Source organism: Rhodamnia argentea, chromosome 4, assembly GCF_020921035.1.
Source record: "Rhodamnia argentea isolate NSW1041297 chromosome 4, ASM2092103v1, whole genome shotgun sequence".
NCBI lineage: Eukaryota > Viridiplantae > Streptophyta > Magnoliopsida > Myrtales > Myrtaceae > Rhodamnia > Rhodamnia argentea.
This window is the reverse complement of record NC_063153.1, coordinates 5,681,332-5,707,034: the sequence shown is the minus strand read 5'-3', so window position 1 is coordinate 5,707,034 and position 25,703 is coordinate 5,681,332. Positions and strand designations below refer to the sequence as shown.

The 25,703-nt window shown below is 41.7% G+C and overlaps 2 protein-coding genes across 2 annotated transcripts in view; both read left to right on the top strand.

The window, feature by feature from the left end:
* Window positions 1–25,703, top strand: part of LOC125314673 (TMV resistance protein N-like) — a 416,296-nt gene that overhangs the window by 113,242 nt on the left and 277,351 nt on the right. The window lies entirely within an intron of this gene.
* LOC125314518 (disease resistance protein Roq1-like) overlaps window positions 1–25,703 on the top strand; it is a 125,480-nt gene that overhangs the window by 61,188 nt on the left and 38,589 nt on the right. The window contains exon 6 of the mRNA XM_048276980.1: window positions 16,325–16,401. Coding sequence (XP_048132937.1) covers window positions 16,325–16,401 — 77 coding nt within the window. The remainder of the gene's footprint in view (window positions 1–16,324; window positions 16,402–25,703) is intronic.

The following is a 25,703-nucleotide window of genomic DNA, read 5'->3' as shown; positions in this document are numbered from 1 at the left end:
ATATAATTTTAGTGTTGATTATTAGCCATTAGAAATCATATGGAACCTTCTTCTTGTGTGAGGGGGGTCGCGCTGCTGGGGTCTTTAATTTGGCCATTGACATTGCGAGACATGAAATGAAATATGAAGTTGCGGAAGTTATAGGAATTGGTTTACTGAGGTAATAATTTTACCAATAACGAAAGAATCAACACTTGCTTTTATCCAACAAACACACTACAGTATCCAAAAGATGCTATCGTTGGTCTTTTCCTTTTTTTCTTTTTTCTTTTTGTAATTTTATAAATATTAGGCGCTCTAGATATTCAGAAAGCGTTAGAAAAGCCAAAAATAGTATTGGTACCAATTTAGTCATAAACTTTTTAATTGTGTCAATTTAGTCCCGTGAGCTACTACCTTAACCGTCCGACGGTACCATAAGTTATTTCTAACTGCACAATTTTTAATCGATGAGTGCTTTATGCCAAACATGCATTTATGATGTGTGAATCTACGATTGAGATTATACGATCTCTAATGGTACGGTCATAGAAACATTTCCTCTTAGTCCTAAACCTATCGAGAAGATGCTATCGTCGGTCTTTACCTTTATCGCAATGTTTTGAATATTAGGGCGCCACATATACTTGGTATTCGCATCGCAACAAAACTCATCCCAACGAAATCACCACCATTCCAGCTATACCGAAATTTCCAGGAAAAATCCAAGTTTACCCGCGAAAGAGAGAAACAGGAAAAGGGCCAAAAAGTAATTAAAGGAAAAGGGAAGTGAGCTGGCATCCACCAAATGGCCCACGTGATTCCAGAAAGTCTTTAAGTCCAAGAACAAATAAATAAGTACATGAGAGCTGGAGTCGGGAACCCCCATCAGACAGTAAACATTCTGTGGAGGCACATCAACCATTAGCTCTTTCGATGGCTTCTTCTTCTTCTTCTTCTTCAAATCTGAAAAGGTATTACCATGTGTTCCTGAGCTTCAGAGGCCCGGATGTCCGTGACAGCTTTCTCAGTCATTTCTATGCCGGTCTCGATCAAAGAGGAATACACACTTTTTTGGACAGCGAGGAGCTCAGGAAAGGAGAACAAATATCCCCGGCGCTTATGAAAGCGATCGAGGAATCGCGCATTGCGGTCATCGTTTTCACCAAGGACTACGCTTCCTCGCCATGGTGCTTGGAAGAGTTAGCCAAAATTATGGAGTGCAAGGAGCAAAGAGATCTTAAGGTCTTTCCCCTGTTTTACAAAGTGGAACCCAGAGAAGTGAGAACACCAAGAAAGAGTTATAGAAAAGCCTTGGATAAGCATGAGTCAAAGTTCAGAAAGGGTTCGGAGAAAGTGAAGAGATGGGAGAAGGCTCTCTTCGATGCTGGTAGCTTGTCTGGGTGGGAATTCCATAATGGGTAAGCATGTTTTTTTTCCTTTTGATGAACTCAATATATCCCTTTTAACTGGTCTCATTCTCATGCCTTCTTTTTATTTCGTTTTTTTTTTTGTCGTCTCCGGCCTTGTCTGGCTGGGTGCGAGGCCAGTAGCCATTACAGGCCAGTGGTTGGCAATCTGGCCTGGTCTAGAGACCATGCACCTCTAATCCCGACACGAAAGCCTTGTAATGTCTAACTGATCCTTCGGGTTCCAAACTTTTCACAAACCTATTTGCACATATTTGCTCTTGCCAAAAATTCGAGACATCAACATCTTTCATGCCCCTAAATGTTGATTTTAGAAACTAATTACAGATGCTATAATTAACTTAATTGCCCGAGAATAGAAAAGACACGGATATTGCCAAACCGGTCTCTTGATTGAAGACACGAAGCGGAGACACACTTGGCAGTAGACACAAAAATCGAATAACCAAAACTTCAAGCCAGCAGATTCTTTGAATTCGATTCTTGCTGTCTTGCTGTCGTAGATAATGGGAAATTTTGTCTTAGATAAAAAAGTGAGGTTCATAGTACTCGAGTTATTGTTGTCTTGAGGCGCAGGTTCTTCGCAATTTTCCTTTTACAGATCTAGCCGCAGGTTCACCCGAATGTGGTAGTTCTTTTCATCTCATTATTAGCTTATCCTCTTGTAATATTTTCGTTATGACGTTAGAGGTCGATGTCCTGCCATGGCTTTGACATGCTAAAACATATTTCTCTTTCTTTTGAGTGCTTATCAGAGATGAAGCGGATTTCGTTAAACGTATCGGAAATGAACTATCAATTCATCTACAGCGTGCACACTTAGAAGTCGCTCCGTATCCGGTCGGAATAGATTTCCGAGTTCAGCAAGTGCTATCATTGTCAGCAAAAGAGACGGGTGATGATGATGTTCTCATGGTAGGTCTATGGGGTCCTGGAGGCATAGGGAAGACCACAATTGCTAAAGCCCTATATAATTATATTGAGAAAGATTTTCAAGGTACCTGTTTTTTGAAGCAAGTAAGAGAAACTTCGAACAAAAGAAATGGTCTAGTTTCTTTGCAACAGGAACTTCTTTCACAGATCTTTCCTCGTGGAAACCGGACGGTATATAATGTGGATGGAGGAATTCCTTTGATACGGGAAAGACTTGGTTGCAAGAAGGTTCTTCCGGTTCTTGATGATGTGGACCGGTTGGATCAACCGAATGCGTTAGCTGGAGAAGGCCATTGGTTTGGCAAAGGAAGTAGAATTATTGTTACATCAAGAGATAAACATTTGCTGACTTCTCATGGCGTAAATTGTGTTTATGAAGTTGAAACTTTATATGGTAATGAAACACGGGACCTTTTTGGTCGGTATGCCTTCAAAAATAGCAAGAAAGTTGAGATAAGAAGGGATCTCATAGATAGAGCAGTGCATTACGCGAACGGCCTTCCGTTAGCTCTCCGAGTGTTGGGCTCATTCTTATGTGGAAGAGAGGAACTTGCATGGGAAAGTGCACTGCGCAAGCTCTCCGAAAGTCCCCACCAGGACATCAATAGAGTTCTCAAGATAAGCTTCGATGGATTGGACCCCAATACGAAGGAGATTTTCCTCGATATTGCTTGCCTCTTTAAGGGGAAAGGAATAGAATACATCAAGGAAGTCCTTGACAGCTGCGGCTTTGAATCAACTATAGAAATAGAAGTTCTCATCGAGCGGTCCTTGATAACAAATGACCATGGGACCCTGCAAATGCATGATTTAATTCGGTTGATGGGTAAGGATATTGTTAATCAAGAATGCCCCAATGATCCTGGGCAGCGCAGCAGATTATGGATTTTTAAAGATGTTCTGGACATTCTATGTGGAGATACGGTAAAATTTGTTTATGTCAATGTTGCTACATCTCATTTTTCATATTACACTAATCTGAAAATCTCAATGGAAATTTTCTGTGACCATTGAATTTGCTTTGTTATGGATAGGGAACGAATGCGGTGAAGGCCATAGTATTGGACTCACCCAAAGCAGAAGAGATAACTATTAGTCCTCATGCTTTCACAAACATGAAAAGGTTGAGAATTCTCATTTTGTCTAAAGTGCATATCTCTTCAGAAGGACCCGTACGTCTCCCTAACGAACTAAGTCGGCTTAAATGGCCCAATGCACCGGATCTAGAATTTGGCTCTGGTCCAAAGAAACTTGTTGTAATTGATGTCCCGCGAAGTCATATCAAACAATTAGGAGGCAAAATTATGGTAAGCCCTTGTGATGATTGGCTTTCCCTTTTATATCTATAACTACATGCAGAACTTAATGACTACACCGGTATGTTTTTGCGGAATTCTAAAAATTTGACGTCCATAAATTGCGGTGGATGTGAGTCCCTGGCTAGTGTTCCGGACCTATCATCGGTTCCAAATCCGGAGAGATTGAATCTTGATGGGTGCAAAAGCTTGGTGGAGGTTCACCAATCCGTCGGGTATCTTGACAAGTTAAAATTTTTGTCGCTAGTATTGTGCTCCAATCTTAGTATCTTTCCCAACAAACTCAAGACAAAATCTCTTCAAACCCTTGGTCTCGTGGGTTGCTCTAAACTTGAGGAGTTCCCCGATATTCTAGGAAAGATGGAACATCTAGAAACACTTGATCTGCAAAGGACAGCTATTAAAGAACTCCCGAAATCAATTGAAAATCTTGTTTCTGTGAAGTTGATGCATTTAGAAAATTGCAAAAACCTTGCAAGGCTTCCGTCGAGTATTTATAAGTTGCACAATCTCCAGTTTTTAAGTCTTGGAGGCTGCTCGAATTTCGTCACGTTCCCAAAGAACTTGGAGGAGTCAACCGACCCCGATGGCCATTTAGGATTTCCAAATCTAGAGACGCTAGGACTCAATGGCTGCAATCTATCAGAAGTAGACTTCCTTGAGAGCTCTTCCAGTTTTCCCAAATTGAGGGTGCTACGTCTTTCGGAAAACAAGTTTACTCATCTACCAAAATCCATCAACAAATACCATGCTTTAGATTGGTTGGAAGTGGAGAAATGCCAGCAACTACAAGAGATTCCTCGGCTTCCATCAAATATGCGTATCCTATTAGCAAATGGTTGCAAATCCCTACAAAAACTCCCAGATTTGTCGAGTCACTCGTCCAACTACTTTGACGTCGACTTGTCTTCGTGTTGTGAATTATTCCGCAAGGGGGTCAAGAATCAAGATGAATATAGTTGAAGCGAAACAGATGCTGTGATATCCCGTAATCCGGCTCGTTTTGAAGCCTTGAATAAATGAAAAGTCTCATCGATGTATTTCAGTCGAATCTCACTCGGAATTGATCCCTCTCGAGCAGACTAACCAAATGAGAATGACTACCTAGGAAAATTAAGTACGTGGACCTAAGAACTTGGTCCTGGACCTACTCTTTGGCCATGAAAATTGTCGAGGGAATATTTTGGATCAATATAGGCCAATCCTAGAATAATAAAGGAATGATTTGGGTAATACCCTACGCTTGGATCACGAGTGATTCCGTTTGACCTCGTGTGGGTTCCGAACGTCCCCGAATTATTTTCTAACGATCGCGACCATCGGGACTAGTGATTGACCCTCGCAATTGAATGACAACCAAGGTCGCCATGGCTCGAGTAATTCTTAAACGTGATTTTAATCACGGGTCGATACGCGTAACTCCTAAAAGCCGCCCGTTAGTTTGAGATACGCTGAAAATTCTATTGATCGAGATTGATCGCGAATCGAGCTTCAGAATTTGACGTCGGACCTTCGGGGGTTTCAATAAATAAAATTTTGGACGTTTCCTCATCCCGTGTGAAATTCTTTCGCGGATCGCCCCAAAGAGGTTCGGGAAAAGTAGATTTGGACTGTGTATGGGAAAGGACCCATTTGCCCTTGAAAAATACCCCATTTTTCACTTGGAACGAAGGGTATTTTGGTCATTTCCCCTTTTGGCCGAGATTGACTAGTCAATGAGGGGAGATAATTATTTTTTTTCTTTCTCTTGATTTTGTGGGCATAATTAATTATTATTAACCTATAGTAATTATTATATTGGCCTTCTTCTTCTTCATTATCCAAGAACCCTCTCTCTCTATAGCTCACTTTCTCTCTACCTCACTCTCTCTCTCCCTCTCCCTCACTTGGCCGAACACCCTCTCTCTCACCCTCCATTGCCGAAAATTCTTCGAGCTCTCCCTAGAGTCGCTTTGGCTAGCTTGAGGTTCCTAGATCGTCGACAAATCGCCGGCCGTGCAAAGATCGCCGGAACCGCCGCTTGGTTCGATCTTTTCCTCAACCGTTCAACGGACGTTTTGCGAGTTTTTGAGGTAAGATTGTTTCTAAACCTAAATTAGGTAGTTATGTTGCTAAAAGACCATGAAATTGTGAATTTTTGATGAAGAAAATTGTTGGATTTAAGCTTGAGGAGGGGTTGGCCGAAAATTCCATGGAGGAGAAGAGAGAAAGCTTGTTCTTGCATGAATAGTAAAGTCAAGAAGATAATAGTGGTCAAAGTTTAACTATGGTTACTTTATGCCCTAACTAGAGTTACTTTATGCTATTGTTTAATTATGGTTAGGTTAGTATTTGACTCTAGTTAGTTTTTGAACCATGGTTAGTTAATATATTAACTAGGGTTACTTTTATGTGACATAAAGTTGTTATGCCACGGTGCTAATTAAATGTGACATTATTATAGTATAGTACTATGGTCGTGAATTAATTATATGTTAGAAAATTATTATTGTTCGGCCGTGATAAATTTCCACGTTAGTATAATTTTAGTGGCGCGTGATTTATAAATTACTACGTTAGCGTAATATGGTCGCATGACGTGGATTGGATACTATGGTAGTATTAATTGATTGGGTAGTCTGAATTAATATTTGGATTAGTGTGAATTAATCGGGTGATCCCGAATTATTAATTCTCTAACGTGAATGAATCACGTGGTACCGAACTATTCTAAGAAAATGAGAATGTCGTATTCAATCAAGTCGTTCGAGGCCAAAGTGAGCCGTATTCGTCCGATTGTCCGAGACCGAGGAAATGTGAGGGTCGTATTCAATCAAGTCGTCTGAGGCCAAAGTGAGCCGTATTCGTCTGATTGTCCGAGACCGAGGAAATGTGAGGGTCGTATTCAATCAAGTCGTCTGAGGCCAAAGTGAGTCGTATTCGTCCGATTGTCCGACACCGAGAAAGCAAGAAAGTCGTGTTCAATTAAGTCTTCCGAGACCAAAGTGAGTCGTGTTCGACTAATTGTCCGAGACTTGATCCGGTCATGTTCCTATGTGTCCAAGACCGAAATCTGTGGGTCGTATTCCTATGTGTCCGAGATCCTGATATATATATAGAGCCGTGTTCCATAAAGGTCCGAGGCTCAATGTTATGAACTTATTTGATGGCGGTGGAGTGACGTGGAATATTCTGGATTGACGTGGAATATTTTTGGAGTAACGTGGAATAGTCCGGAGGAACGTGGAATAATTTTTGGAGCAACGTGGAATATTTTGGAGTAACGTGGAATATTCTGGAGTAACGTGAAATATTTCCGCAGTAACGTGGAATATTCTGAAGCAACGTGGAATATTTCCGAAGTAACGTGGAATATTCTGGAGCAACGTGGAATATTTTTGGAGTGCCGTGGAATATTTTCGGAGTAACGTGAAATTTTGGAGTAATGTGGACATTTATATTATGGCCTGATGCGTTAAACGCAGGCCCTGGAGCACGTAGAATATTTTATTGTCGGACCGAGGCGTGGAACGCCAAGACGGGAGTAACGTAGAATATTTGAGAAGGTGTGAGAATTTTCGGAGAAAGAATGGAATTTTCTAGATTTTAATTGTGAATTTTTGGGTAAGGAAGAGGGATTGTCGGAAATTTTAAAATGAAAATGTGTCTGGAGGCACTAGCGACCTAATCTAGGGTTAGAGATTTTCCTACTGAGATTTTATCTCACCCGTCATGGGTTCGTTGTTTTTCGGACCCTCCGCCTTGGCCGTGAGTGTTCTCGCCCCGGAGTTCGGGATTCCCTACGACATGGATACGCAAGTGACAGAGTATCCTGTCGGGGAGAATCAAGTTTATTATAGATATGCAACTACGGTTTGGGTAGATATCAGAGAGCTATACTGGAAGCCTCGGACTTATGTGGCATGGACCTATTGCCACGGGGACTTGACCGTGGGACCATTGAGAGGTTTTGATGTTCCCTTTAATGGAGTCGGGGAGTATGATCCTGTGAATGCTGCACCCCCAGATGGAGAGGTGGTGAACCCCGATGCTGCACCCGAAGTTTTGGCGCCCGACCCCGTAGCCGTGGTACCCGTAGAAGCAGATGGTGAAGTTGTGGAGCCTTCGGACGCCGAACAGTCTCCAGAGTTAAATGAGGCCGAGCTGGCAGCCCGATATGGAATTGTACTGAGTAGCGAGGACGAGGACGAGGATTAGATAGTTGGTCTCATAGTTTTTTTTTTATATGGCGCGTTGTATTTTGGTTGTGTAGCGGGCTTTGACCACGTGCCTTTTTGTTATAAGTGGTCACGGGCTTGTACAGTGCCCCCCTGAAGCCCTAGGTTTGACAGTTTGTAACAACTATGTATATATGTACATATATGTGTTGGTACCATCCCAAATTATCGTAATTTTGTTGGCTTTCTGTACGGGGGTTGTCGTTGCTTCCGCATGTGTTTCTTAATTTTGTTGGCCCGAGGATCCCGGAGAACAGATGCGCGGCGCGGCCAGGTGGGATGTCGACGGTTCATAGGGTTCCGGTCGTGACAGATGCAGAGGAAAGCAGATCAACTTTGACAAAGAAGAGAAGATTGTCTTAACTATGGCGAGAGTATGGAATCCACTCGTACTGACCTATTAATCGGTCACAACTTGCTGAGGAAGTGATTCTAGAAGAAGCGAACGTGGTGATTTCGATTTCAATGCCGTTTGCTTTTCCCCATTTTCCATCTCTACTAGAAATTTTCAAATGTCTGCACCTTCAATTGAAATTCAGAATCACTTTCGAAAACAGGTTTCTCATCATGTTACCGACATGGTTGAGTAACGTTCCCTTCTCCTCTCCTTCCTTTTGATTTGTGATGCAGAGTGCGTTAATCCAAAATGATGTGGATTCTTGTTGAATGGCCATGGGTCTTCCAAGTTGCTCTGTGAAATTTAATGATGCCAATGCTTCATCTAATATAATATATATCCTTAGGGCAGTATTAATCTAATTGTCTCAAAAATCAAAAGGTCTATGCAGGGAAGATGACTTAATGTCTCTGCTGTTGCTATTCGGATTGCATCGGGTGGGTACAAAGTCTTGTGTCATAACTGGTGGCTTCTTTAACTGTAATGTTTTGAGCTTGCAGCAGGCGGCTCACTCGTTTTTGTGCCATTAACAAAATTTATGGGGGGATGTTGACAACTAAATTTTTTGCCCCAAAGGACTCATTCGAGGGCTTGATTTAGATGGATAAACCGTACGGTACATGGAAATAGCGATTGTATTTAATGTTGCGCGAAACGGGATCTGTCCTCAAGCGCAACAACAAGGCATTATAATAATATTGTCCAATATGGACAAGGTTTTTGCACATTTGCTTCAACTATGTATAGAATAACTAAAATAAATCGAACACCGGATATACGTAGCTCGGTCGTAGAGACCTACGTTCACGGGGAGAGCAGCAACGAATTCCACTGCAGATCTAGCGATATTTGGAAATTACAAATCACACTCGAGTCACTCAAACACACAAGAAATTTTCAAATGTTTGCACCTTCATGTCCGCATTAATTCTCAAGTTTTAGAAACTGTTTTAAGTTGCTCCCTACTGAGGAGTACTCCATACTTTCATGGCTTCATATCGCTTGAACGATAAGTTACAAGGATTAAAATTTCTGTTCCCGATTCAGACCAGGAGGAGGAGAAGAGGTTGACCACCGGTCCAGATCCTACTGCATATCAATGGCAAGAAGGAGAGAGGTAGGGCTCTATCACCGCATACTTTCCCGTGATAGTGGTAAGAAGTGTTAATGGGTATGGTAGGGTAGGGGTTTTTGTTGCCCACCCCGACACTGGCCCGAACGGAAAATGACCTAAACAAAACAAAATGGGTCGATCAGGTCGGCTCGGTTCGGGTCGGGTCCATTTTTTTTTAATTTTTTTTTGAAGGGTCAGGCAATAAATTTGATAAATAATAAGAGAAATTTTCTAAGAAAAGTTAGTAATTTAAAAGAACAAACTTTGGTGGCTAATTCAAATAAGAGTTAGTAATGTGAAATTAGTTGGTGACTTATTGTACATAAACAGTGAGGAATTTAGGTTAGATAATACGAGCTTGATTACACCGGATGCATCAATCACTCCCTGTTTTCAAGCACAATCAAACAGATAATGCACCTTAAATTAATACCAGACAAAGGAGACGTTTGGCATCAGGGAATATATATCATAAACACTCTTAAATGAATTCAGAGAAGGCTCAATTCACAATTTTCAATGACTCTCAATACAATAACTAAACGAGACAGCTCTACTTCAATCACACATGAGAATAAGGTCCTCCACAGATTCAGATTTGTCACACAATGCACATCAAGTGGATGAACGGATCCTTCTTCGGTATACATTTACAGAATAGAGTTGTCAAAGAAAATGTTCTATTGTTGGGGGACAATCAATCTCCCACTGACATGGAAATTCTCATCTACGGAAATTCCAGCAGCCACAATTGAATCCGCCATGCTGTTCAACTTGGACTTGCTCAATGACTGATTTACCATCAACCATCTCAAATTCTATATACCTTTTCACTTGCAATCTCTTAGTCCCAAATTCTTCATAAAGATAAACTAGCCTCAGCCGTTCCCCCAGATCTTTTGCACTGTGACTTTCTTGTGGGTACTTGCAGAAGAGATCATCTGACCGAGAACTCAATATGTTGCGACTGCAAATGTATTCCATCATTCATCCATCTCTGTCCAGAATTTTTTACACGAGCATCTTTTTTAACTAGCTTCCTCTATTGTAGGGAGACCACACCTCAAAGCTGACCGCTGGTCTTTTGTTAAGCTAATTCCTAGAATGCATTATAACAGGCATAAATATTTGCATAAACACGCTTGAGGGCAAGAAAAGGAAAACTACAGATCCAGCAAAAGCATGGACAGAAAAGCTTATAAAATTCAGGAAAAACAAATTCTAGTGTGACAAAATAAAAGTGAGCCATCAGTGTCAGCAATAACATTTATGACTAGGCAGTAGAACAAAGAAGCAAAAACCGTTCTTGCACCTAAAGATAAGTTACAGTAATCTTCTCAGATTGTTCTCGGATGTGTCATCCCTCCATATAGGCTTGAAACAGAGGAAACGGATGTCGGAGGAGCAGAGAGAGAGAGAGAGAGAGACCCATCCGTGTAACATTGCTCTAATGCTTACAGGATCTGCACTAATTGGAATATAAAAAGACCACACTGTCTAGCGAAGTGTGTATGGCAACACCACATTCTTACATGAAGATACTAGAACAGTAAGAAAGCAATTATCGTATTCAGAGCTCCCAAGAAGGACAGATCAAAGCACCAGACCGCATTGCGCCAAGGAATAGATAAAACAAACACCAAAGACATCATGTCAGACAGCAATTTGGAGTAACACGAATTGGACTGTTAGTACCTAAAATCACCCCATCAACAAAGTCATATGGACTCGGTTTCCTTTAAAAGACAGGCACATGCAAAGCCAAGGTCAAACCATTCCCTAATTTCAGGCAAGAAGGACAAGCATCAGGACGCGAAAGCAGATAGCATCACTACTAGGCATACAATTTGGCCAGTCAGCCTGCAAAGATTCAAGGCCCATGTCAAATTCATAAGACTTTAATTGAATCACTGCATCAGATCACAAGCTTCAACTTAAACAGCTACTAGATTATCTCAACTTCAAACTAAAGAACTTGTACGGACAATTTTTTTATGTGAAATTCTATCGCCCAATGCACAACTCCTTAATTGAAACCACCTTATCTTTCGGAAAAGGAGCAAAATGAGTTCATCGCGGACAGAAGGAATCAAATTTCAAACACTTACGCCGCCCACGCGTTCACACACAAACACAGAGGAAACGGAGAGGAGAGAGATGCGAGTAGGAAAACAAGTGAATGGTCTCATGAGAAAAGAACAAACCAAAATTTTGTGAATCAGAACTGAGTTGGACAATCAACATCCCTTTTCGTCGTTTTCTCATCACAAGCCAAAAGAACCCGAACAGTAACGACATCAAATTCACCAAGTCGCGCTTACCACATAAACCTGGCGTCGACTCCACCCCAGCCCGCGAGAACACAGCAAGCCCAAAGCCCTAGCCGCGACCTCACCAGCCAATGCCGATCCGACGCCGGAATCCGACAGAAGGACGATTAGGTCGATGATCTGGCAAGCAATCGGCTCGTCATCGGAGGCCGAGAGTGCATGGGCAAGAGGTGAGACGAGGAGGTGGGCGTGGAACGCCAATTAGCCGTGCTTAGTGGCTCCACTCTTTCTCACAATTGGATCAAAGGTAATCCATTTTCTTAGATTGGTAGGAACCCATGACATTATGTCTAATGGTCCAGTTGCATATACGATCTAAGAAATTGCAAACCCATTTAGATTGTTTCGCAACGTAGATTAATGTATTAGCAGGTGCAACAAAATATAGAATATTAAAGATAAGATTAACTTTTATTAAATGAGTGAAATTATTTAAAAAATTGTGCAATTTAAGGCAAAATTGTCGTACACTCTAAATATATTATTTACACATGAGGGATGAAAACACCATAAGTACTATAACATTCGACGGCGCTCTCTTGAATGTTATAATATTTTTTCAATCACTAGAGTGACATAATTTTTGTTCTACACCTACTTGAGTATCATAACTTTTTTTTTCCCGTTCAATTAAGTGTCATATAACATTCTAATCAATCACTTGAGTGGCATAACTTTTAGAAAATGTTCACCACAAATGCTATGCCATGTCAAAATTTTGGCACTTGAGTGCATGTTCTTAAAAAAATTTTGCACCTAAGTGATCGATTGAAAATTATGGCACTTAAGTAAACATTTGCTAAAAATTATGAAACTCGTGGATGGTGGGAAAGAACCGATGGAGGTCTAGGTAGGAATGGGCAGCAAAGCAAGAGCATTAGAGGAGTTTGGCCAAGCAATTGAAGACGATCAATGCAATGAGCAGTTCTTCACGAAGTATTGAAGAAGATGATGAATAGTGCGATTATTTCTTTTTACGGTTTTTCTTTTCGACATGGCGTTCGCGTCGCGCCATAGTAGAGCCACTTGTCCTCAAAAGTGCCACGTTGGATCCATATCATCTTTTTAACGATGAATTCGGATGGAATTGTAAAGAAGGGTAAATATGTCACAATGGGTATAATTTGAAGTTTTTAGTTTAAAAAAAAAAGGGAAAATGTGCTGAAGTTGGACATAATTAACCTTTTTCATGGTTTTGTTTTTTGCCTTTATTGTATCGCCAATGAGTTAATGATATTAGGGAGCTAATGTTCGGAGTCTTTATTTCATTTAAATGAACAAGTCAAAGTCAAGCGCTGCAACGCAAATGGCACGCATTGACTCAGGAAGCTCCCCTCTCTGTCACTTACTGCCGGGGATCCACCAAATCCTTCATGCATTTTGGGGTCGGTTCTTCACAGTGTTAATCATTGACAATTCGAGCTCTTAAAAGTATGGATGAGATCAATCGAATCGTTTAGTTTTTGGACATAACGAGTTAAATCCTTTAGCGTCTTGCTTTTGCGAGCTATCTGCTGCTCCACAATTGTCGGTAGCCCCCACATAAAAGTGGAAGAGGTCTACAAATGATGGAGGAATGGGCTTACGTATGTTCATTAGGTTTTGGAATCAGTTGGAGTCCGCCGGGTACGAAATGATAAAAGAAGAATCAGAAATTCCACAAATGAATACAAACATCACGTGATTGATGAAGAATTTCGAGGACGATATATGATGCGAAAATTATCAAAAAGAGAAGAAGAAGTCATACGCTTATCATAATTGTGCTACTTTAGTTATAAATCTTTCTTTCTTGCAAAGTTAGTCCTAAGCCTTTTTTATTTTTGCTAATTCAATCCTTCTAGTATTTGGTCTGCCGGCACCGACGTGGACAATTTGTAATAAAATTTTGAACAACCAATTTCTATATTTTCAACCTCGCAGGCCGGAGGAAGGTGGGGAAGAACCAAAAAAATTAAAAAAGAAATAAATAAAAACAATTTGAAAATATATTAGAATATCATTAAGAATTGGCCGGAGTTAACCGGAAGGACTGAATCGACACAATGAAAAGGGTTTAAGACCGAATGGCAAGAAAAAGAAGGTTTAAGATTGAATTGACACAATTGCGCTTTTAGAACCGCTTTGTTAATTTTCCCGATAAATGAATGTAGCATCAACTAGCGACGAGCAAGTATTTCGGGATCTATTACATCAACTAATCTCAATTGGGCCGCCAAACTTTATTAGCCGGATCCATATTGCACCCATTAGTTTTTAGTACCCAAATTCAGTTTAGCAGCAGTAATCCACGAGCCAGAGGATGCTAAAGAAACTACATATAATTTTATCATGATATTCGATCCAAGTATGTTCGTATCATGCATATCTATGTAGTGTCGATCGTTGGCCATTAGAAATCATATGGAATCTTCTTCCCATGCGAAGGGGGTTGCGTTGCTGTGGTCCTTGATTTGCCCACTGACATTATGAGACACGGGATGAAATATGAAGTTGCTCAAGTTACAGGAATTGATTTACTTAGGTAGTAATTTTACCAATAAAGAAGGAATCAACACTTGTTTTTATCCAACAAACACCAGAAAATATCATTGTTTTCTTGGAAAATGACTTTCCGAAAAACATTTTCCGTAAACGTCATATTTTTTTTGTGAAACAAACGGAACCTGTCTCTCCACTTTTTCTTGCAATTGGATCAAAGTTAAGCCCATAGTTCCTCCATTTTCTTAGATTGGTTGGAGAGGAAGTAGGATTAGGGCGAATATCTTGCTGGAAAATGACTTGCTGCTGTTGAAATTGCTTTCCAATCTATCCCAATCGAACTATATCTAAATCTACTGAAATGAGCATTGCTTTGAATATAATAGAGTAATGAAAAATTAGATTTAACTTTTTAAGAATGTTAACTACAAGTGTTATGCCACGTTTTATTTTCGGCACTTGAGTCAATATTTTAAAAAAAAAATTGACACTAAAGTGATCGATTGAAAGTTATGACACTCAAGTGGCACTGACGGAGGTCTAAGTAGTAGTGGGCAATAAAGCAAGGGCGTTGGAGAAGTTTAGCCAAGCGATTGAAGACGATGAATGCGACGAATAGTTCTTCACGATGTACTAGAGAAGACAATAAATATTGTAACTGTTTTCTTTTTTCTTTTTCTTTTGCAATGCAGTGCTCGCGTGGCGCCACATTAAAGCCACTTGTGGTCAAAAGTGCCACGTTGGATTCAAGTCAACATTTTTATAGCGATTTTGGATGGAATTATAACGGAGCGTAAATATGTCACAATGAGCATAATTTGAAGTCTTAGTGTTACAAAAAAAAGTTTGGAGCGAATGTACCGTAACGGGGCATAATTAACCTCTTTCATTTAACTGGCCATGGGTGCATGAACAAGTCAAAGTCCTCTCTTCGTTCATTTGCTCCTAGGGGTCCACCTCGTCCTTCACGCGTTTTAGGGTCGGATCTTTCCTCGACGAGTGATGCGAAGCTACTACGCAATTGACAGCAGCGGAAGAGGTGCACAAATAATGGAGGATTGGGCCCACGGATGTTCATTAGGTTCTTGGGAAAAGTTGGGAGTCTGCTGGGTACAAAATGACAAAAGATGGAACGCAAATTCCACAAACGCGTACAAACATCACGTGATCGATAAAGACTCCAAGGACGATAAATGAAAGAAAAATTATCCGAAAAAGAAAATCCTAAACTTATTAAAATTATGCTAATCTAGTTTTAAATTTATTGGATTCATGTTGATTCAGTCATTTCGATCAACTTTGATCGTCCAGTATCGACGTAGATAATTTTTAGTAGATAAATACAGCACCGACCAACGGCAAGAAATAATCCATGAGCCAATGGATGCTAGAAAAACTCCATATAATTTTACTGTTGATTATTAGCCATTAGAAATCATATGGAATCTTCTTCTTGTGCGAGGGGGTTTGCGATGCTGGGGTCTTTAATTTGGCCATTGACATTGCGAGACACGAAATGAAATATGAAGTTGCGGAAGTTATAGGAATTGGTTTATTGAGGTAATAATTTTACCAATAACGAAAGGATCAACACTTGCTTTTATCCAACAAACACACTATAGTATCCAAAAGAAGTTATTAAATCAAGAGAGCTAGAGTTGGGAACCCCCATCAGACAGTAAACATTCTGTGGAAGCACATCAACCATTAGCTCTTTCGATGGCTTCTTCTTCTTCTTCTTCTTCAAATCTGAAAAGGTATTACCATGTGTTCCTGAGCTTCAGAGGCACGGATGTCCGTGATGGCTTTCTCAGTCATGTCTATGCGGGTCTCGATCAAAGAGGAATACACACTTTCGTGGACAACGAGGAGCTCAGGAAAGGAGAGCAAATATCCCCGGCGCTTATGAAAGCGATTGAGGAATCGCGCATCGCGGTTATCATTTTCACCGAGAACTACGCTTCCTCGCCATGGTGCTTGGAAGAGTTAGCCAAAACTATGGAGTGCAAGGAGCAAAGAGATCTTACGGTCTTTCCCCTGTTTTACAAAGTGGAACCCAGAGAAGTGAGAACACCAAGAGAGAGTTATAGAAAAGCCATGGATAAGCATGAGTCCAAATTCGGGAAGGATTCGGAGAAAGTGAAGAGATGGGAGAAGGCTCTCTTCGATGCTGGTAGCTTGTCTGGGTGGGAATTCCATAATGGGTAAGCATGTTTTTTTCCTTTTGATGAACTCAATATATCCCTTTTAACTGGTCTCATTCTCATGCCTTCTTTTTATTTCGTTTTTTTTTTTATCGTCTCCGGCCTTGTCTGGCTGGGTGCGAGGCCAGTAGCCATTACAGGCCAGTGGTTGGTAATCTGGCCTGGTCTAGAGACCAGGTACCTCTAATCCCACCACAAAAGCCTTGTATTGTCTAACTGATCCTCCGGGTTCCAAACTTTTCACTTACCTATTTGCACATATTTGCTCTTGCCAAAAATTCGAGACATCAACATCTTTCATGCCCCTAAATGTTGATTTTAGATACTAATTACAGATGCTATAATTAACTTAATTGCCCGAGAATAGAAAAGACGCGGATATTGCCAAACCGGTCTCTTGATTGAAGACACGAAGCGGAGACACACTTGGCACTAGACACAAAAATCGAATAACCAAAACTCAAGCCAGCAGATTCTTTGAATTCGATTCTTGCTGTCTTGCTGTCGTAGATAATGGGAAATTTTGTCTTAGATAAAAAAAGTGTGGTTCATAGTACTCGAGTTATCGTTGTCTTGAGGCGCAGGTTCTTCGCAATTTTCCGTTTACGGATCTAGCCGTAGGTTCACCCAAATGTGGCATTTCTTTTCATCTCATTATTAGCTTATCCTCTTGTAATATTTTCCTTATGACGTTAGAGGTCGATATCCTGCCATGGCTTTGACATGCTAAAACATATTTCTCTTTCTTTTGAGTGCTTATCAGAGATGAAGCGGAGCTCATTCAACGCATCGTAAAGGAACTATCAATTCATCTACAGCGTGCACCCTTACCTGTCGCTAAGTATCCGGTCGGAATAGATTCCCGAGTTCAGGAAGTGATATCATTGTCGAAAAATGAGACGGCTATTGATGGTGTTCTCATGGTAGGTCTATGGGGACCTGGAGGCATGGGGAAGACCACAATTGCTAAAGCCCTATATAATTATATTGAGAAAGATTTTCAGGGTACCTGTTTTTTGGAGCGAGTAAGAGAAACTTCGAACCAAAGCAATGGTCTAGTTTCTTTGCAACAGGAACTTCTATCACAGATCTTTCCTCGTGGAAACCGGACGGTGTACAATTTTGGCAGAGGAATTACTTTGATACGGGAAAGACTTTGTTGCAAGAAGGTTCTTCTGATTCTTGATGATGTGGACCAGTTGGTTCAACTGAATGCGTTCTTTGGAGAAGGACATTGGTTTGGCCGAGGAAGTAGAATTATTGTTACATCAAGAGATAAACATTTGCTGACTTCTCACGGCATAACTTGTGTTTATGAAGTTAAAACTTTATGTGACGATGAAGCACGCGACCTTTTTCTTTGGCACGCCTTACTAGTTAGAAAGAAAATTGAGATAACAGGGGATCTCATAAATAGAGCGGTGCGTTATGCTAACGGCCTGCCATTAGCCCTTCAAGTGTTGGGCTCGTTCTTACGTGGAAGAGAGGAGCTTGCATGGGAAAGTACACTTGGATGAACTCTCCGAAATCCCGACCAAACTATCAATCGAATTCTTTTTTTTTGACGCAATCAATCGAATTCTCAAGATAAGCTTCGATGGATTGCAAAACAACGAAAGGAGATTTTCCTCGATATTGCATGCTTCTTCAAGGGGAAAAGTATAGAACACGTCACAGAAGTTCTTGACAGCTGCGATTTTGCTACAACTATAGGAATAGAAGTTCTCATCGAGCGGTCCTTGATAACAAAAGAGAATGGGTACCTGCAAATGCATGATTTAATTCGGTTGTTGGGGCAGGATATTGTTAATCAAGAAGGCTCCAATGATCCCGAGAAGCGCAGTAGATTATGGAGTTTTGAAGATGTTCGAGACATTTTACGTGGAGAAACGGTAAATTTTACTTATACCACTGTTTCTACAGCCCAGTTTTTTGTCTTACTCTAATTTTAACGGTCATGGAAGTTTTCGGCGACCACTGAATTTGTTTTCTTATGCATAGGGAACAAATGCAATAAAGGCCATAGTATTGGACTTGCCCGAACCAAAAGAGATGACTATTAGCCCTCATGCTTTTACAAACATGAAAAGGTTGAGGATGCTCGGTTTGCCTGGACTGCATATCTCTTCACATGGTCCCGTATGTCTCCCTAACCAGCTAAGATGGCTTGAATGGCCCAATGCCCCGGTTCTGGATTTTGGCTCTTGTCCAAAACTTGTTAGACTTGATGTGCAGAAAAGTCGTTTCAAACAAGTTGGATGCATGGTAAGCGCTTGTGATGATTGGCTTTCCCTTTTATATCTATAACTACATGCAGAACTTAATGACTACACTGGTATCTTTTTGCAGAATTCTAAAAATTTGACGTCCATAAATTTCGGTGGATGTGAGTCCCTGGCTAGTGTTCCGGACCTATCATCGGTTCCAAATCTAGAGATGCTAGGACTCAATGGCTGCAATCTATCAGAAGTAGACTTCCTTGAGAGCTCTTCCGGTTTTCCCAAATTGAGGGTGCTACGTCTTTCAGAAAACAAGTTTACTCATCTACCAACATCCATCAACAAATACCATGCTTTAGATTGGTTGGAAGTGGAGAAATGCCAGCAACTACAAGAGATTCCTCAGCTTCCATCAAATATGCGTATCCTATTAGCAAATGGTTGCAAATCCCTACAAAAACTCCCAGATTTGTCGAGTCTCTCGTCCAACGACGTTGAAGTTGACTTGTCTTCATGTTGTGAATTATTTCGCAAGGGGGTCAAGATGGCTGATCTATCACTACTCGAGGTCGAGCTCTCTCTCTCGCACTCTCTCTCTCTCTCTCTCTCTCTCTCTCTCTCTCTCTCTCTCTCTCTCTCTCTCTCTCTCTCTCTCTCTCTCTCTCTCTCTCACTCACTCACTTTAATTGCTTGACATGATAGGGCCTCCCGAAGAAGAGTAGTGTCAAAATGTTCCTACCTGGAGGAGAGATTCCAGAATGTTTTCTGCACGGTAAAGATGGGTCCATGCGTTTACGGGTTCCCGAGGACTTGTGTGACAAGTTTTTAGGACTAGCACTCTGTATTGTTCCCGGCCTGGAGGAACAAGTGGTCGTTGCTGGATGTGAGATCCGAATATTTGTTAATGGCAAAGAGGTGATTGAGCAAACGCATCACTTTCGTCCACTGGGATCCAATTATGTGTGGCTTCAATATTTCCCACGCGGTCACCTGCAAAGAATACAGGAGCTTCTGCGAGATGAATGGAGCCAATTCCAAGTTTGCGTCGGACCTTGGGGAGGAAGCTTTAAAAAGTGTGGATTCCGTCTAATATGTGAGAAACGGGAGGATGATCGCGGGGTTGCGCTCCAACACCATCACCCGATGGAAACAAGTTGGATTCCCGAGGAAAGAAACTCGGACGAAGGCGACTCAATAGACACCGTGGATGAATATAGTTCAAGCGAAACAGATGCAGAGGAAAGCGGATCAACTTTGACAAAGGAGAAGATTGTCTTAACTATGGCGAGAGTATGGGATCCACTCGCACCGATCTATTATGTGTGTTGGCTTGCCAAACATTTCTTTCGAATCGGTCACAACTTGCTGAGGAAGTGATTCTAGAAGAAGCGAACGTGGTGATTTCGATTTCAATGCCGTTTGCTTTTCCCCATTTTCCATCTCTACTAGAAATTTTCAAATGTCCGCACCTTCAATTGAAATTCAGAAGCACTTTTGAAAACAGGTTTCTCATCATGTTACCGACATGGTTGAGTAATTTTCCTTCTCCTCTCCTTCCTTTTGATTTGTGATGCAGAGTGCGTTAATCCAAAATGATGTGGATTCTTGTTGAATGGCCATGGGTCTTCCAAGTTGCTCTGTGAAATTTATCAGATAGGCCTCAGTTACAGCTCTTAGTCAAATTAATGATGCCAATGCTTCCTACCCTTAAAATTTTTAGAAAGTAAATTCTGCTGCATCTAATATAATCTATATCCTTAAGGTAGTATTAATCTAATTGTCTCAAAGATCAAAAGGTCTATGCGGGGAAGATGACTTAATGTCTCTCTTGTTGCTATTCAGATTGCATCGGGTGGGTACAAAGTCTTGTGTCATAACCGGTGCCTTCTTTAATCGTAATGTTTTGAGCTTGCAGCGGGTTGCTCACCCGTTTTTGTGCCATTAACAAAATTTATAGGGGGATGTCGACAACTAAATTTTTTTCCCCAAAGGACTCATTTGAGGGCTTGATTTAGATGGATAAACCGTACGGTAAATGGAAATAGCGATTGTATTTAATGTTGCGCGAAACAGGGGTCCTCAAGCGCAACAACAAGGCATTATATTAATATTGTCCAATATGGATCAGGTTTTTGCACATTTGCTTCAACTATGTATAGAACAAGAAAAATAAATCGATCACCGGATGTACGTAGTTCGGTCGTAGAGACCTACGTTCACGGGGAGAGCAGCAACGAATTTCACTACGGATCAAGCGATACTTGGAGATTACAAACCATACTCGAGTCACTCAAACACACAAGAATTTAATCAGCTTCGACACTTGAACCTTTGATGTAATAACACGAACAAAATCCACAGAGATAACCCTCTCAAGCACTCGAAGACGAGACCGCGCTTCAAGATCTCTTCATGCAGTTGAGTGAAACCCCAAAACTCACGAATGAGTTTATTCTGTATATCAACTTCGCATCTGCGCAAATCAACAAGCCATGAGACTATATATATATGTACATACACAAGCCCATGTGAAGCCCCTTTCCGAATCCAAGTGAAGGTTTGATATCTTTCAGTTTCCTTTACGATATCTCTTGGACCGACTAAAAAGAATTTATTTCCTTTGATCGTTTCTGACCCAAAGTCAGACTTGAAGGAAAGATCCCAAGTTCAACGTGGAATATTCAACTATGCTAGAAAATATGAGTCAGATATCGATGTTGGACTTTCGTTCTTTTCTTTAATAATCTGGACATTCTTGCAATATATATCTCGAGTCGGGTTTCGTTCAAGACATATTTTAACATTTTGCACACACTTATTCCTGGCCATGTGGATTTGCATGTTTAGTAATAAATATCGGAAAAGATTGCATGAACTTAGCGTTTACTAAAAGAAAAAAGGTACTAATTTACGGGCGTTAGTTTAATGAATGTAACCAAGTCCATGGATCCAATGCTCTGGATAGCTGAGGTAAAGTGAGCTCTAATGTTTACTTAGGCTCCTAACTGGCCTAGTAAAAGATTAGTGCAATTCTAGTCTCATTCAATCAAATTATAAATGAAAATTCTAAATTGTTGTCCATAATGCTGGGAAGAGTCCTCGCGAAATGTGAGTGCCACCTCCCGAGTGCACTATTTGCACCTGCCTAACAATCCGTTAGCTCTCTCTAGTTTCACGTCGAGAGGGTAGCCACAAGGGAAAGAGAAAAAATGAAGCAGCATTATAACAAAGCCCCATTCCCTCCCAGTTAACATCAATCGGACACGTTAAATAGTTTTTGCAGTGAAGCGTCGGATCATGTCTGCGTTAATTCTCAAGTTTTAGAAACTGTTTTAAGTTGCTCCCTGCTAAGTACTCCATACTTTCATGGCTTCATATCGCTTAAACAACAAGTTACCAGGATTAAAATTTCTGTTCCCGATTCAGACCAGGAGGAGGACAAGAGGTTGACCACTGGTCCAGATCCTACTGCATATCAATGGCAAGAAGGGGAGAGGGAGGGCTCTATCACCGCATACTTTCCGGTGATAGTGGTGAGGAGTGTCAATGGGTAGGATAGGGTAGGGGTGTTTATTGCCCGCCCTGACACCGACCCGAATGGAAAATGAACTAACCAAAACAAACGGGTCGGGTCGGTTCGGTTCGGTTCGGGTCGAGTCTATTTTAAAAAAAAAAAATTTAAAGGGCCGGACAATAAATTTGATCAATAATAAGAAAAATTTTTCTAAAAAAAGTTAGTAATTTTAAAGAACAAACTTTGGTGGCTAATTCAAATAAGAGTTAGTAATGTGAAATTAGTTGGTGACTTATTGTACATAAACAGTGGGGAATTTAGGTTAGATAATACGAGCTTGATTACATCGGATGCATCAATCACTCCTTGTTTTCAAGCACAATCAAACAGATAATGCACTTTAAATTAATACCAGACAAAGGAGACATTTGGCATCGGGGAATATATATCATAAACACTCTTAAATGAATTCGGACAAGGCTCAATTCACAATTTGCAATGACTCTCAATACAATAACTAAACGAGACAGCTCTACTTCAATCACACATGAGAATAAGGTGCTCCACAGATTCAGATTTGTCACACAATGCACATCAAGTGGATGAACGGATCCTTCTTCGGTATACATTTACGAAACAGAGTTGTCAAAGGAAATGTTCTATTGTTGGGGGACAATCAATCTCCCACCGACATGGAAATTCTCATCTACGGAAATTCCAGCAGCTACAATTGAATCCGCCATGCTGTTCAACTTGGACTTGCTCAATGACCGATTTACCATCAACCATCTCAAATTCAATATACCTTTTGACTTGCAATCTCTTAGTCCCAAATTCTTCATAAAGATAAACTAGCCTCAGCCGTTCCCCCGGATCTTTTGCACCGTGACTTTTCTATGGGTACTTGCGGGAGAGATCATCTGACAGAGAACTCAATAAGTTGCGACTGCAAATGTATTTCGTCATTCATCCATCTCTGTTCAGCATTTTTTACATGAGCATCTTTTTTTAAATCAAAGAGAATAAATTGATTGATGTGTCGGGTGTGCTGTATGGTCATATGAAGGAACGATTATGGGTTTTCCTGGCAAGTTCGTACTGTACACATAGTACACACCGTACCATTTTTATGGAACCACACGACTTGCCAGAAGCACGATAATTCATGCCCCGTATGGTACGTACGGTTTTAAGGGATTATCGGATGCCGGTCGCAGCTTGTGATGGACCGAAGCCCCGTATAGGGATGCCTACTTGCTGTGCCGTGTAGGGTGCACTGGATACACTTCTTGTAGTAGCCGTTGCCGAGAGGGAAAAGGAACGTAGCCCGGTCCTGCCGGAAGAATGCGGGATCGCATTAATTGTGAGAGTCGATTACGCCGATCGCGTGGATCCTCATCATTGTGGCGCCATGAGCGCGATCATCGTTAATAAATGGACTTGTGTGGTGTCCAGTGCATACTTGTGAGTGTGATGCGTGTTCGATTGGTTGTCCGATGTGGCTGTTGAGTGGAGTCAAGCATTACATTATGTGTAGTCGAAGGCTGGTAAGTATGCATGTGGATGATTATTGCCATGTTGTATGATTGCTGGATATGAGTTTATATCGTGGCTTTATAATCCTTGTGTTTAGGATGTTTTAGGTGAATCATCGTCCTAACCGAGCTTAGGCTTGATTCACCGAGATATATATCTCACCCCGTTGTGGGAACCACTTTCGGGTCCCAAGTGATGGAGCTTTGCGGACACCAAGGCCAGGTTATGAGGGTAGTCTTTTGGAGTAGATGAGAAGTTAACCTTATCCGACCTAGTAAACTTTTGAGGTCTTAGTGAGCCGCCCCGAAGTATGGGGTTGTATATCTTTCTATAGCTCGGTAGGGTTAAGACTCATCCGCTGTCCGGTGACCGTATATGTTACCTTTTGATTATCTGCCTTAGTATGTATTTCCCGCTATGCTATCCCCGCTTGTTTATGTGTTGTTTGAGAGTAAACCGTTTCCGCATGCGTGTATAGTTGATAGGTCGATAACGCGCCCGGGACGTTATCCTTCGTGACCTCGTGGCGATTTGGTAGGGATGTCGTGGGCTCAAGAGTCGAGGCGTGACATCCCCGCCCAAGGTGGTATCAGAGCCGAGTCGGCCTGATCTATCCGGTTATTGGCCTGGAGTAATAAGGAGCGATGGGATATGGGATAGTTAGTAGGACTTTTATCGCTATGCATGTGATTGTTATTGTGCATTAAGTTTTGGGGTCGCCTTACGATTGCGTTTTGCTTTGGGGTTAGCAGAACTCCGCATCATTTCTGCATAATGAGCGGGCGCGGTAGAAGAGCACCTCGAGCACCCCGAAGGAGGCCTTTGAGGCCGGTAGATGAGATCGCTGATGTTGGAGCAGCACCTCTCGTTATACCTCCCGTAGCCGGTCCCGCTCGACAAGAGCCGACTATGGCAAAAGTTATGCAAACTTTAGGAGCTATGGGGGAGTTGATAGGGCAGCAGATAAGGACTCAAAACGCTGCTGCGGCCGCTGCTATTGGAGCCCCACTTGTAGTTCCACTCGCAATTCCGCTAGCGGATGTGCCACATGTAGCCGTAGTTGAGGATCGTAGGGCTCAAAAGATGGTGGAACAGTTTCTCAAGTTGAAGCCACCGCAGTTCACCGGAAGCGAAGACCCTGAAGCGGCCACCCAATGGATTGAAGGATTGGACAAAGTGTTCAACTTGCTTAGATGCTCGAATGAGGATAAGGTGGTCCTGGCCGTTTATCAACTAGAGGGTAACGCTAGTACTTAGTGGAGAGCAGTCAAGGATAGAATTTTCCCGGAAGGTACGGTCCTGGTGTGGGATACCTTTGTGAAGGCTTTTAATAACAAGTATTTCTCGAGGACAGCTAGAGTGCAGAAGATGGCTGAGTTCTTCCGCCTCCGTCAGAATCGGATAACTGTCGATCAGTATGAAGCCAAGTTCTCGGAATTGTCTAAGTATGCCCCGAGATTGATTGAGGACCCCGAGGATAGGGCTAGAAGGTTCGGGGACGGACCGAAGCCCGAGATTAAGAGTATTATAGCGCCGTTCAACCTTCAAGACTATGATGACCTTTATGAGAGGGCGCCGATAGTGGAGCAGGACTTGGGCGAGAGGACCGCCGCATCTGGATTGCGGTTTACGTCCTCAAGTAGATTTGAGAAGAGGCAAGGGAAGAAGCCTATGTATGGAGGCGGACATCACATCCCACCCAATCGCAGAGGAACGATCAATAAACCTATTTTCCGCCGTAGTGAGGTGTGCAATCTGTGTCACCAGAGACATGGACCTGGTTCGTGCCCGTATAGGAGTGGAGCACGCTTTGGATGTAGCCGGTTGGGCCATCAGGTGAAGGATCGCCCGCAGAGGCAGCGGGGAAGGCAGGCGCCGCAACCGAGAGAACCATTAAGGGGAGCCGCGCTACAAAACTTCCAGAATCGTCCACAGGCTCAAGGAAGGGTGTTTGTTATCACCCGTGAGGAGGCGAAGGATTCACCGACCATTACAGGTACGGTCCTCTTGCATAATCAAGTCGCCTATGCTTT